The sequence below is a fragment of the Chiloscyllium plagiosum genome, unplaced genomic scaffold (assembly GCF_037043375.1).
Source record: "Chiloscyllium plagiosum isolate Xiang-an unplaced genomic scaffold, Cpla_swu_hap1 HiC_scaffold_12, whole genome shotgun sequence".
In the NCBI taxonomy this organism is placed as follows: Eukaryota; Metazoa; Chordata; class Chondrichthyes; order Orectolobiformes; family Hemiscylliidae; genus Chiloscyllium; species Chiloscyllium plagiosum.
Genome location: NW_028270150.1, coordinates 40,247,634 through 40,262,420, shown reverse-complemented (window position 1 = coordinate 40,262,420; position 14,787 = coordinate 40,247,634). Strand labels below are relative to the sequence as shown.

Here is a 14,787-nt window from a genome sequence, read left to right as displayed (position 1 = left end):
ATCCTGTGATAATGGAGCCATGCTTGCATTCAGTTTTTCCTATATTTGACTCTAAGGTAGGCATTAGACAGCTAAACATCTTTATTCAAGCAGTCTGTTGGTAATTTAATAGGTGCCGTCGAGATTTGGATGTTGTTGGCTTCAGTTTAGCATACTTCTAAACTGGAATTGTTATAGACCAGACCAAACTCCTTCAAAACATATCAAGAAAATAGACCCTAACTTCTCTCTTATTTAAAGGCAAGTGTAAGGTACTGCATTCCAGATGTGATTTACTTGGTAAAACAAGGTTTTAAGCAAAACACACTTTATTCTTGTGCCACAGTTAAAATACAAACATAAAATGAAGAATTGGCAAAACTTTAATTCTGACAAAATACTTAACAATACTCATCAATTGTTCCAAATCAGCAGCATCCATAAATAGACTCTTGGCAAAGGCAAATTCAGCAAAACAGATTCGCTCATTTGCTGTCTCCTCCAGTCCCAGAGAAGGAACACTGACAGAATGAATCTCGCAGCAGAGAGAACTCAAACGTTTTAAGCAGTATATAGAGAGAGAGCGCTGTATCTAGCAGCTTCAACTCTAAAAACTGAAAACAAAACTAAAACCCTAGGTCTGTCTGAGCCTGACTCTTCCCCTCTCATTTCTGGATCAGTGGTGTTCCGATGAAGGGCTTTTGCCCGAAACGTCGATTTTGAAGCTCCTCGAATGCTGCCTGAATTGCTGTGCTCTTCCAGCACCACTAATCCAGAAATCTGGTTTCCAGCATCTGCAGTCATTGTTTTTACCTCTACCCCTCTCATACCTCTTTTGACTAAAAAAAAACCCAAAGCTATTTACTCTGCTTTCAATGGAGCAAGTACCTCAGCACCAGGTTGACAACACCTCTCCAAGTGAAACAGGACAGAACAAATCCCTCTAAAAGGCACATTTCATCACAGTCGAGATAGAAGATTATGCTTAGAAATTTATGTCTCGCCTGCAACCTGGTTGCAATGGGACCCTTCTCCATTTTTCTTAGCAGAGTTTCATTTCTATTATTGTGTTGTAAGAAGCCAGTTACTTTTGCGTTCTGTGGAAAATCAGCAGCTGTGGTTGTTGAATGCTACAGTTACTGCTAACTATTAATCTCCAATTTTTCCATGCTGGATTTTGAATTTGAGGTTGTTCTTAAATACCTTGTCGAGTGATTTAAGTCTGTATGTCAATGCGAATCCTTATCGTTTGTCTTAAACTTGTGTATGTTTTTGCCCACAGATTGTGATAATGCACTTGACAGCATCCCTCTGTCATTGCCTCCACCCCCACCTCCTGTACGGGTTAACCTCCCAGATCTGCCCAGATCTTCTGGCTCAGGCAGCAGACCTACATCTGGGCATGGTCCATTCCAGTTTAGTGCAGGTAATCCAATTTTTCTTATATAGGTTATGTTAAGAGTTGTGTAAAGTAGATTACAGGTGAGATACAGATTACAGATTTACAGATATTGTTCAAATATACTAAAAACGGTCATGGTGTTTCATTAGTTTATTGAGATATACAGCAGACTACTAGCAAGTGATTTCTTTTAAATGACATTTCAAGTTTGTCCAGTCCACTTTAAACATGTTTAATATAGTAAACTGCTACGGTGTTGCACAGAGTAAGTGAACATAACACAGTTATCAAAGAAAACTTTGAGAATTGGAGATAATCCGACCAGAGTGTAACAGATGTAACATCTTAAAGTGTTGCATTCTGTCTTTATCTTTCCATTATCAAGCTTTATGTCCACATTTGTAATGAAAGCAGGTTACGTAAACGTGTACTGCTTCAGTTATACCTGAACCAGGGGTGACACTGCATTGCTGCCAGGAAGGGGAGGGTGCAGTATCATTTCACAGGTTTAGTCAGCTAGTTTTACTTTAAATGTGAATTAGGAATCGTTTATTGAAGGTGCTAACAGTAAATATGTAAATATTAAGAATTTTAATATATCATATATGTACTGGATACTTGTATACACTTTTATATTTTCTCTTGCCCTGACTCCCCTATGTGTCATTTATTGTACACTTCAGTTTCCATATCTGCTTCTGCTGGATTGACCAGAGCTGTTTGAGAGATAGCTGGGGATTCCCAGTAGGGCTGACTGGCATGATGAGCTTGAGCACATTTCATTAGTTTAGAGTGTGAATTCAAATCTGGTATTATTTAGTGCTGTACCTTTTTGGGTCTGCAAGTATTGCAATCTTGCTGTGTTAGATAACATTTGGTAAAATTGTATTTCTTGTTGTTTTGAGAAGCAGTCACACTAAATTAATTTGTATATTTTGGAGCTAAGATCATTCAAAAACAATCAAGCCTTGCAAACTCTCCTCCATTTCTTTAAGCCATGGTAATTTAAACCAGGTTCCATTTTTATAGAAAAAATGTAGAAGAAAGTTATTTATAAACTTTTGCAGACCTATAGTTGTGTTACAATACATTGCTCAACCTGTATCAGACATCCTATTCAGTTTGCAACTTCTGCTTGAAAGCTTTTTTTTTAAAATTAATAGTACGTTGAAGTTTGATGCTGTCTTTAGCATTTTGAGTTAACATTTCAGTGGTCTCTTCCTTAGACTTTTCTACTTTCTTGAATGTATCTGTATTCTGTAAAATGGCTAGCACTCGAATGTGTCCATTCACTTTAGCCTACTTTTCTTCATGCATCATTATTGCCCTTTTTAAATTTTTAAACAAATGGTCTTGGGCCCACTCCTTTTCCCTCAAACCAAATGTAAAATTCAATCATGTTATGGTTAATGCTTCTTAGGGCAGGCTTCGCAATAAAATTATTCATTCATCCTATCTGATTGCACGGTACCATGGCTGTTTGGCTTCAGAACATGTTGTTCTAAGAATTTATCCCAAAAGCATTTTTAAAAATCCTCATCGAAACTAACTTCACCCATCTGACTTCTCTGGTCTATATGAAGATTAAAATCTTCCCTTTCTGATAAGCTCCCATCATTTTTCCTTTATGCTCTATTTACTATAATATTATTGTTAGGAGGCCTGTACAACACTCCCAAATTTTTGTCTTTACTAATCGTCATCTCTACTTAAACTATTCCCACATCCTGATTTCCTGAACTTAGGAGGTTTCTATTAGACTAAAGTAAAACAAAAAAAAACTGCAGATGCTGGAGATCTGAAAAAAAACAAGAATAGCTGCTGAAACTCAGCAGCTTGGGCAGCATCTGTGGAAACAAAGCAGAGTTAATGTTTCAAGTCTCGTGACTATCAGACCTGTTAGCAGCTTGGAAAAAGTGATATTTATGCTGAAGAGAGGAGGTGTTTTGGGGTGGGGAGGGGGATATGAGTGGATGGGTGGAGATATGGATTCCAGAGAGATGGAGAAAGATATGAAAAGGACAGGTAAACAAGGAGATTATAGCCAGCAGGCTAGGACTGAAGAAACGATGAATAATGACCCTAAGTGATTATAAGAGCTAACAGTAGGAGAGAATGGGTGAGTTGTACTCAAAGCAACCCATATACTGTAAAGTGATAGGCTGAGGAGTAAGTGCAAATGGGTAACTGTCATTCTTCTTAAACTAACAGAACCATCCCTCCATCTTTTCCTAGCTTCCAGACCTTCCCAAAAGTATAGTTCCCTTCAAGATTTAGGTCCGAGTCCACAGAATCATGCAGCCAAGTTTCTGTAATGGATGCCAGATCGTACTTATTTATTTCTAATTCCCCTCTCCGTTCATTCTACATGCATTTAACTACCAAGTCTTTAGTTTTATCTGTTTTATTTATGTAACTTATAGTCTTATCTGTTGGTTTTCTGTTTATATTTGTACTATCTCTTCCTGAGAGAGTCTGTTTATCATTTCCTATATTAATGTCTTTTCTTTTGGCCTCAGCTCTATTATTTGATTTACCATATGCCCCTAAATGTGATCCCTTGCACCCACCCATTTAAAATCCTCTCTACTTTGCTAGTTATGTGGCTTGCAAGAACGCTGGCCCCTGCATGATTCAGGTAGAGATCATTCCATTACTACAGATTCCACTTAGCCCAGAACTGGTGCTAGTGTTCCTTGAAACAGAACCAACTTCCCATACTTCTAAGTCCTAGAGCATGCATCCATCTTTCTAATCTGATTTGTTTTATACCAATTTGGTTTAGGTAATAATCTAGAGATTATGACCCTCATGGTTCTACTTAATTTGGCACCTTGCTTCTCATACTAACTTTGCAGAAACTCCTCTTTTGGTCCTGCTTATGTTGTTAGTACCTACATGAATGAAAATGAATATGCTGTTCAACTACACATTCCTTTCTAGTTCTAAGCAGTTGTTCCACAAGCTGGAATCAACAGGCAACTCGGTGGTCTCTTGCTGCAGAAAACAGTGTCAAACACTCTGACTATACTGTCTCCCAAGACCACTACATTCCTTTTTCTCTCCAATCCCCAACCCCAGCCCTTGCTTTAATGGGTTCCTGTGCCATGGTGCCTTGACCATTTAGTTTAGCCCCCTGTCATCCAGATGGGCAGAAAAATCCTCTTACTACTTGAACAATTGCAAATGCTGAGCTTCTTGCCCTCTGGGTCCCCTTACCTGTCTCCCCTTACCTGTCTCACTTGCAGTCCCAATTATTTAACACAATAAGACAGGACCTGGCCAAAGCAGACATGGAGCAGCCACTTGTAGGAAAATCTACATCAGGGCATTGGGAGTATTTCACATTGGACTTGCACCATCACTATTGACAATGTGTTCTATAAAGGTGACGAGTGGGACCAAAATGTCCAAAGAACCTGGGTTGTTGAGAATGTCCAGGATTGGATAAGAAAGAAGTGGAAGCTTATTGTAAGTTGAAAATCACACAACACCAGGTTATAGTCCAATAGGTTTAATTGGAAGCACACTAGCTTTCGGAGCGACACTCTTTCATCAGGTGATAGTGGAGGGCTCGATCGTAACACAGAATTTATAGCAAAAATTTGCAGTGTGATGTAACTGAAAATATACATTAAAAAATTGATTGTCTGTTAAGCCTTTCATCTGTTAGAATACAGTGATAGTTTCACTTCTTTCATGTGTAAATCACAAAACATTTTTTTTAAAAGTTTCATTCTCTGGTTAGCTGTTAACAATAGTGATCGCTAGACAATATGTTGAAGGTGTTAGCCCCCTGTGTTCTCTGTCTATGACCTGATGTTTAGATTGATTCTAATCTAAAAAGTGAGATAACAGAATTTTACATAAATTCATGCAGTTTTTGAACTCAGTGTTCTACATGAATGTATGCAGTTTTTGAGCAAAGTGCAATGTAACTCTGCAAGTACAAATTCACCCCACAAAATATGTGTGTGCATGTGGGTCTTTGTCTGTCTGTGTGTGTGTGTCTGTCTGGGGTGGAGGTTGTGAGTGTGAGAAAGTGTGTATGTGTGTGTATAGTGAGTGCAGAATGTCTAAAGTCTGTGAGGGGGTGCATGTGGGAGTGTGTGTCTCCAAATCAAGCTTATTGTAGACATCAAGGGCTCAAAACATCAGAAGCCTTATGGGTGTGCAGAAAGTGCAGAGCTTGTTTACAAAAGAAATTAGGAAATCCAAGAGGCAATATGTAAAAATGTGGTGAGTAAAATAAAGGATAATCCAAAGCCATTTTACAAGTTATATTAAGGGCAAGATAACCAAGGAATGAGTGGGGCCCATGAGAGACCTATGTGTGGAGCTGGAAGATGTGGGTGAGGTTTTAAAGGAGTACTGCATCAGTATTCATGATAGAAAAGAATGATGTGGGGATAGAAGTCAGGGAAGAGGACTCTGATGTAATTGAACAATTAAGGTTGAGAGGGATACAATATTATATTATCAGTGTTGGTGCGCTAACAGTTACATACATCTCACCTGGGCCTTGAGATGTATCCCATGGTTTTAATGGGAGCAAGGGATAAAAGTGCAGGGGCTTTGAAATTAATCCTTAAATTTTCTTTGGTCACAGGAGAAGTACCAGGGTATTGGAGAGACAGGTATTTTGGTATCATTATTGAAGAAGGATCATATAATCCTTACAGTGCAGATAGAGGCCGTTCTGCCTATCAAGTCTGCAGTGACCCTCTAAAGGGAAACCAGAATTGAGTGCAGTATTCTAAAAGTGGCCTCATCAATGTCCTATACAGTTGCAACATTATGTCCCAATTCCTGTACTTAGTGCACTGACCAATGAAGGCAAGCATACCAATAATTGTCAGTGCCCCTGCAATTTCTGCTTTTACTCCTTTCAGAATCCTTGAAGCATCTCATCTGGTCTAAGTTCCTCATCAACTTGGAAGGATCAACAGTCTATTCAAAATTTCTATTCTGAACTTTCTAGTGATAAGTTCCTTTCACTGACACTATAGCCTGGGAAGCATCTCCTTCTCTGGTAAAGACTGATGCAAAGTGCTCATTTAACAGCTCAGCCATGCCCTTAACTCTAAGACTAAATCTCCTTTTTCATCTCTAATTGTAATTTTTTACATTTATATGCCTGTGGAAGACTTTGGGAAAACTTTTTTTTTATATGTTGGCTGCCAGCCTTTTCTCATAATTGCTTATTTGTTTTTTTGCCTTCTCTTTGAATCTTCTGTATCTCAATTATATTATCAACGAAATGCCTATCTTAAGCACATTTTTCTTCTTTATCTTAATTTCTACCCTCTTTGTCATTGAGGGAGCTCTGGATTTGTTCATCCGACTTTCCCATTTGATGGAATATGCCACAACATAACTTGAACTATCTCTTCTATGAAGGTTCAGTTACCGTTTTTCACCCATCAACCTCTCGTCCTGTCTGTCCAACCTAGCTTTATCTTGTCCAATGGAATCCATTTTTCTTACTCGAGGTTGACTAATGCCATTTTCCACCATCATCCTGAAACTTATAATGCAATGTTCATGATCTCCTAGTTTATCCCCCACTGACACTTGATCCACTTGAATCATTTCATTTCCAAGAACCAGGTTCAGCAGTGCATCCTTAGTTGTTGGACTGGAAGCATATTGCTTATTAAGAAAGTGAATTGAATGTAATAATTTACCATCACAGGAACTGAATACAAAAGTAGGAAGGTTATACTTCAGGGCACTGATGAGACTGTTCCTGACATGCAGTGTATGGTATTGGTCTCCGTCTTTAGGGAAATATGAAAATGCATTACAATCTGCTCAGGGATAGTTTAATAGACTAATATAAGTCAAACTGCTATTCCACAGAAGAAAGGATTGGTTGGGCTAGGCTGTATCTGGTGGATTTTAGAAATGTAAGAGGTGACTTATTGAAACACCAGATCCTGATGGATCTTGACAGGTAGGATGTGGAGAGGATGTTTCACCTTATGGGGGATAACCTGCCATCCTCTGCTGTCTATTTCCTAACCAATTCTCAAACCATTGTAGTATGTTGCCCCCAATCTCATGCATTCTCATTTTATTTATCTACCTGTTGTGTACCTACAAGTAACATGCTCAATAAGCTCTTACAGGTTTGTCAAATATTACTTTTCTTTCATAAATCCACATTGATTCTGCCTGATTTTACCATTATTTACTTAAGTGTCCAGTTATCACATTGTAATAGATTCTAATATTTTTCTTACTACAGATGATAAAACTAACTGGTCTATAGTTCCCCATTCCCCTCCTTCCTTCTTAAATACTGAGATTACAATTGCTGTTCTTTAGTTTGTGCGAAACGTGTCGGAATCTATAGAATTTTGAAAGATAGCCACCAATGCATCAAATTAATTCTATAGCTTCACTCTGAGGGGTAAAACTCATCTTGTTCTATCCAGTTATAATCTATCTCTAATAGCAATAGCTTTCAGTTCTTCGGTTTTACAAGTCCCTTGGTTGCCTAATAGTTTTGTGTGATTTTGTGTAATCTCTTCCATGAAAAGACACAAAAAAGTAATTATTTAGTTTCTGTGCCATTTCCCTTCTCCTGTCTGCATCTATTTTGGAACCACATTTGTTCTAGCCAATCTTCTTGTTTTTCATGTGTCTAAATGTTTCTTGATGTTTTGCATTCATGTTTTCTCTCTCTATCAGTTTCTCAGTTCTCCAATGCTAGATCCTAACTTGCTCCCAACCCTCAGGCTTGCCACTTCTTCTGGAATCTTTAAAACCCTCTTTCTCTAATGTACTGTAATTTTAACTGGTTAGACACAGTTAATTTGTGCCTAAGGGGAATGTATATTTGTAGTGCTACTTTGAATGCTAACCATTGATTGTTCAGTTGCAAATCTTTTGTCTATTTTGTTACTCAACCATGCCCAACGTACTACTGTTCACTTTTTCAGAGTTAAAACCCTAGTTTCAGCTATGTCACATTTAAACTTAATGTATATTTTAGTGAATAATGATCACTATTACCCAGAATTCTTTGTAACATTATTGTTAGTTGTGTAGTAATAAATATAAAATAGCCCAACTGCTAGTTGATTTTCAATGTAATGCTCCAGAAACCCAACTTGTAATCTTTTTCTTTATGGAGAATGGAAAATGTCAGAATCAGCAGGATAGCATTGGCAAAGTTAATAGAGTACTTTGTCAATAGGTGAAACAGAGTCCTCATGAAATTTGCTGTTCCATAGTTCATAGTTAAATTCACTACCAAGTAATAAAAGATGGATGTTTGACTTCCATAGATAGTCTCACACTCAAGTTTTCCATTATTTTCTCTCTGTCAAAAAGTAATATGTTGGAGCCCAGGAATTGATCACTTAAATCAGTCCAACTCTCCAGTTGCAGGCCAGAGGAAGAAGCTATAGTATTTGAGGTTTTGTTCGTTAAGTAGAAATGTTAAAACTCTGTCTGTCTGTATGCTAAAGGATTATTCAAAAAGAAAAGTTTTCCTGATGTCCTCATTTGGAACTTCAAAAACCAAATTGAAAACAGATAACTGGTATCTCTATATCCTATGTAAAATGGTTACTTTGCTTGTCCACATAATAACTCACTTTGCGTAATGCATTTTACATACAACATTTTGGGACATGTCCGGAATACAGTCAGTTCTTCAATAATGTATTGGTTGTTTTCTTGTACAACCCCGTGTTATAGAAAAATTGAGCTTTAGAAACAGTGCTTAAAGTGTTGGCGTTGTAATCACATTACAGCCAATACATATTTTAAAAGTTTGCACTTTAGAAACAGTGTTGCTAATTCGTCAATCATGTTACAGCAAATAGCATTGACAAAATGAGTGTTATAACAGAATGACCTGTGTGTGGTAAAGTGCTCAGTATAAATTGAAAAAGAATTAGGAGGAATTACTTCAACACTTTTTTTGAATAGATTCTGTCTTTGACCCAGCAAGTTTTCCAGTACCTCCAGCTAGAAGGATGGTTGAAGATCATCAGAAATCCAACAGGATGTCACAAGAATACGACCAACTTCCATCATTGGCAGGTATGAGATGGAAAACCTGAACTGAAGAAACCAAGTATAACTGGAACCAAATAGTCTGTTGGGCACAGATAATCTTTTTAATCTTGAATATGAGATGAATTATTCAGATATGTGATAATGATATTATTGTGGTCACTCTGAGACTAGGAAGTGACCTTACAGAAGCTTATAAAATCATGAGGGGCATAGATAGGGTGAATAGCCAAGATTTTTTCCCCCAGGGTGGGAGAGTCCAAAAATAGAGGGCATAGGTTTAAGGTGAGAGGGGAAAAGATTTAAAAGGGACCTAATGGGCAACCTTTTCTTGTAGAAGGTGATCTGTGTACAGAATGAGCTGCCAGAAGAAGTAGTGGAGATTGGTACAATTACAACAGAAGGCATCTGGATGGGTATAAGAATAGGAAGGGTTCAGAGGGAAAAAGGACAAGTGCGCTGGCAAGTGGGACTAGATTACTTTAGGATACCTGGTTGGCAGGAACAAGTTAGACCAAAGAGTCTCTTTCCATGCTGTACAACTCTATGCAAGTCCACACACATTCTAGTTATGGTATTGACTTTGATTCACTTTCCAGTATACTTTTGGCTTGATGAACTTGCGTGTTGAAAAGGATGTAACTACATAGATTTTCTTTGAGAGGTATAATATCTTTAAGTTGACAAAACTTCTACTATTAAAACCAGGTTGGCTGATTTAATAAGCTACAAAATTTTGTTTACTGAGGAATTACAATTGACGTTTGCACATGCCTCTCTGTATTGTAATTTGCCAATGATGTGCCAAAGTTTTATTTAGGCTGTGAATTATTGAAGTTATACAAAAAAAAAGTCATGCATGTTAGGTTAATTTTTAACAAATTGATGCACTACTTGGGCATTTTGTTACTAAAATTCGCTAACAACAAACTAAAGTGATAATGATCCAGTAAAGAGGAATCTCGATTATCCGGCATTCGATTATCTGAATATCAGATTATCTGGCAAGTTCACATAGTCCCGATGCTTGGCTAAACTATGTTATCTGGCATTCAATTAACCAAATGAAATACTCCCCACCCGTGTCCTTCGGATAATCGAGGTTCCTCTGCTTTACAGTTTTCACTTGTCATTGTGTCTTTGGACTTTAGTCTTTCATTGCATTATTTTCTATTTCAGATAGTTCACAAGCTCCAGCCAGACCACCTAAACCACTCCCCCGCAGGACTGCACCTGATAGTTACCACAAGAAAAGTAATGTTCAAGAGCCAACGTCTTTGCACAGTAGCCAAGCAGGAGAAAATGTGGATGCTAAAATTGCAAAACTGATGGGAGAAGGCTACTCCTTTGAAGATGTAAAACGGGCCCTTGCAATAGCGAACAATAATGTGGAGATGGCACAAAGTATTCTCAGAGAATTTGCCTGCTTTCCTCCTATTTCACCACGCCTCAATCCATAGCAAGGAGCTGTTCATCTGCAAGTGAAAAGTATCCGAATTTCTGAGGAGCATTGAATTTTAAAGTAGCATACAACTGGTGGATCAATTGCGTGTTGACTGACTACAGTCTCTTTCAGTGGGTTTCTTGAGAAAGTTTCTGGTAGGAGATAGAGAATGATGCTTATGTATTTTTACTAGCCATAACGTAAAGAATCAGGGTTCAACTGAGAAGAAGAAAGTTTACTGTCCTTGAATTTCACTCCTGTGAATTGCTTGAGATCTCTGCTGCTTACCGCTATCAAAAGATTTTTGAAAGTCATCTGAACTTTGTTTAAGTGGATATATGGTCTTATTGGTCTCAGAATTTTTACATGTGGACTCTGGGATCGGTCAGCCTTGTTGCAGCATTCCTTTCATGTCATCTGCACTGATGGGGACACACTGCCAGTTTTGACCTCTCCACCCTCATCATTTAATCTAGACACAGACTAAAATAATTCTTTCTGAAGATGCTTTCATTTGCTGCATTTCAGTCTATCAACAGGTGCAAAAAGCATGTGGCCTTCACTACTGAATATTTTCTGAGATAAAAATGAAATTTCCTTATTAAAAAACTCATTTCTGAATGTGCAGTTACATATATTTGTTTATGTATAGCCTTTCAAGGTAATTTTTGACTGTAACCTTGGCAGGTTTCCATTGTGCACAGCCTTCAGCATTTTAAAAATAATTTCTATTCCACTTATGTCTTATGATCCAGCTACTTTCATTCATGTTGTGTTGACAGAACAAAATTGATTTCGTTTCTAGTTAATGCAACAAAAAATGCTGACTGACTTTTGTGAATTGTGACATAGTTGGATCAATTTTAAAATAGTTTATAATGCTGGATGTAGGGAAGCAGAAGCATCAGAGACAGCACACAGCATTTATACACTGATTATGGCCAACTGAATGTAAAACTGCCTCCATTTGATTATGTGCCAACATTTTAATAGAACGGTGTAGCAGGATAAGAACATCAACTTTGCTATTTGTGAGCATGGAGTAAAACAAATACCATTATTACTGATGTCATGAATGACAGCGCCCTTTTGTTTGGAAAGAGTAAGTGTCGTCAGTTTTCAAGTCTGGTCTCACTGTGTTAGAACCAGTGTCAGCCGATTATTCAGTCCGGTGAAAGGATTAGTTTTGCACTGTTAACGTTGTGCCGAAAGACTGTGAAATAGCAAATAGTCTTTGCCAATTCATGAAGTATCTACTCCTTTCTTCACATTGGTAATGGATCTTATTTGCTTTACTTAATAATGGGATAATAAATTAACTTGGTTTTGTTTATGTCTGTTCTCTAGGTTACATTGATGAAGGGTTCATTGGTTCAACTTTGTCTTGTGTCACCATAAATTCTGGTGAAACAAAACTCAGGGCAAATATCCATCATTATGTAAATTATGACTATCTTTTGTAACCTAAGTTCAGTCAGTACCTTTGTAGGTTTGCTTCATAGCTTTGAAGCTGAGTAATTCATACTAGTTGAAATCTGACTTCAGCTGTTTACTTCGAGCAGTTTTATGGTCATCTAAACTCGAGACCGAAAGCATTAAAGCTCACCACCATTTAAATCACTGACTGTATTATGTATAACATTGTGGCTATTAAATGAATATATCTTTCATAAATTGCAGTAACAGGTTTATGGTAGTTTCTTTATCTGTGTCTCCGTTGGTACTGTCCTGTATATTTCACTATCAACTGTGGCATGTACAAAATGTGTCTTATGCTATTATACTACCATCTTTTGGTCTGTCTGTACAATAGCATGAGTAAATTACATTCTATTAGTGGATCTCTAAAGAATTAATTTTGAGGGAATGGGAGTTAGTAAAAATATTTTTAATGCATTTTTTTATTTTTACTGTTTGAGTATCTAAATGCACTCTATTTATTCCAATAAAAAAATTGAGCTATATTTAGTAGGGGAGTGGGGTGTAATTTTGACTTTGCTGTAAAATTGGGTAAATAATGCAGCAGTGATTTCCATTTCCAGTCAATATCATTGTTTTACACAGTTCAGATTTAAAATAGCCTTAGTTACTGATATTTTTCGTGTTACCTGTGAAACTGGGGTCAGTTGTAGATGGGGCTTGAAATGTTTGGTCTTCAGTTTGTTCCCTCAATCTGCATCAAAATAATACCTCTGTTGTCAATGACAATCTGAGTTCCGAGGAAGGGTCTCTGGACCTGAAACATTAACTCTGATTTCTCTCCACAGATGCTGCAGTCCTGCTGAGTTTTTTCAGCAATGTTTTTGTTTCTGATTTCCAGCATCCGCAGTTCGTGATTTTTACCTCTATCAGTGTAATGGGTGTATTGCTGCTTTCCCTTAAAAGTTACTGAAAATGTTAAGTATTTTTTGATTTTTTTGCAGTTTTACAGTCCATTTTCAGAATAATGCTGTTACTCATTATCAATGTCATGTTAAAGTGTACTTTTTTAAAAAATATTCAGACTGAAAAATAATTTGTCAGTTTTAATAACTTGCTCTGCACAGTGGAAATTTACATATTTTGGGATGGATGTCTGTGTATTTTAGATTTGCAGAAAAGCTATCAACAGTTATTAGAACTTAGATTTTGAAATCAGTTTCAGTAATGGCCTTTGCCTTGCCAAATGATTTCCCTTAGTTAACTGTGAATTACATTCTTGTGCTGGGTATATTCAGATTTTGGTTCAATCTCAATTTAGCTTTATATTTTTGCACCAGTTGGCTTGTCTTATTTAGTTTCCTTATGTCTTTGAGTGCAAATGTCTTTGAGACAACGTCTTTGATAGCTATAATGTCCATTAATGGTAAAATTGAAAGGCTTTTGTCTTGCAGTACCCATAATCGTATGTGTATTATTCATGGTCTATATTTATGCATAAAATCTGAACTAGGAAAGCTTAAGGTCAGTGACTTTTTTTGAGTATTTAGAGGCCATTGTTATATTTCATAGGACTCTTGACATTATAGGACCTTGTATATTTTAATAGATAAAACCTGTGAAAAATGTATAGACCTATAGCAACTAATTATACTGCAGGTGAAATAAAAAGAGAAAGCACTCGAGAAATACAGTAGATCTGGCATCATCTATAGAGTGAGAAACAGAGTTAATGTTTCAAAACAAGTGGAGAAGACTCAAAATACGTATTATTTCTTTATACACGGATGGTGCTAGACCTGCTGAGTTTCTCCAGCATCCCCTGTATATTTCTTTAATCCTACAGGTGATATTGAGCTGTTCTGAGCCTGGAGAAATTTAACAACCTTAGTTTTTCAACTTACATATGCACCTCCTGTTTTTCCATGTAACCATTTGTAGTGCTGTTGAATGGCAGTTTTATGGTGTGATGTGTTGACAATGAGTCTGTCTCTGAGCTGAACAGTAACTCTTCACCCACCTGAGATGATGCAGTGCACTGCTAAGGAAGCCTCTTCATTCTGTTGGTTGAGTTCATTGGAAATCAGGTACGACCTGAGGACTCTTATATAATAAACTATTTTTCATTTAGGTTTATTTTCATATTAAGGCAGTGTTTCATTGAAAAGGATGCCCTTTTATTATTTGTCTAACACATGGCAAAATAGTAATATGTAATTAATTTATACAGTGTTCCATATTCTTTGATCCCTTTTTGAATTCTGAGTTTTCAATAACCTTTTAAATATTTTAACTGTTCTTGTAAAATATTTTATTAAATTAGTATTAACAAATAAATTGTCCATTTCTTTTTAACATTTTTATTGTTGGAGTGAAATATTATTTTCTTTCAAAAGTTTCTAGATACCAGCATCTTGTAGTACACAAGAGGACTGGATTTGTCATTTTGAACTGCAATCACAAAATCTTTTTAACACTAAACAGGATCACTGGTATATAATCACCAACTGAC

The 14,787-nt window shown here is 36.9% G+C and overlaps 1 protein-coding gene across 2 annotated transcripts in view; it reads left to right on the top strand.

Annotated features, from left to right (window-relative positions):
* cblb (Cbl proto-oncogene B, E3 ubiquitin protein ligase) overlaps positions 1-14,632 on the top strand; it is a 194,427-nt gene extending 179,795 nt beyond the window's left edge. The window contains exons 15-17 of one of the 2 annotated variants that reach the window (XM_043701075.2): positions 1,262-1,405; positions 9,344-9,439; positions 10,592-14,632. In XM_043701075.2, the coding sequence (XP_043557010.1) occupies positions 1,262-1,405; positions 9,344-9,439; positions 10,592-10,872 (521 nt within the window). In that variant the 3' untranslated portion in view covers positions 10,873-14,632. Of the gene's footprint in view, positions 1-1,261; positions 1,406-9,325; positions 9,440-10,591 lie in introns of both variants that reach the window. The other variant, XM_043701074.2, reaches the window with a different exon arrangement.
* Positions 14,633-14,787: the final 155 nt, after the last annotated feature.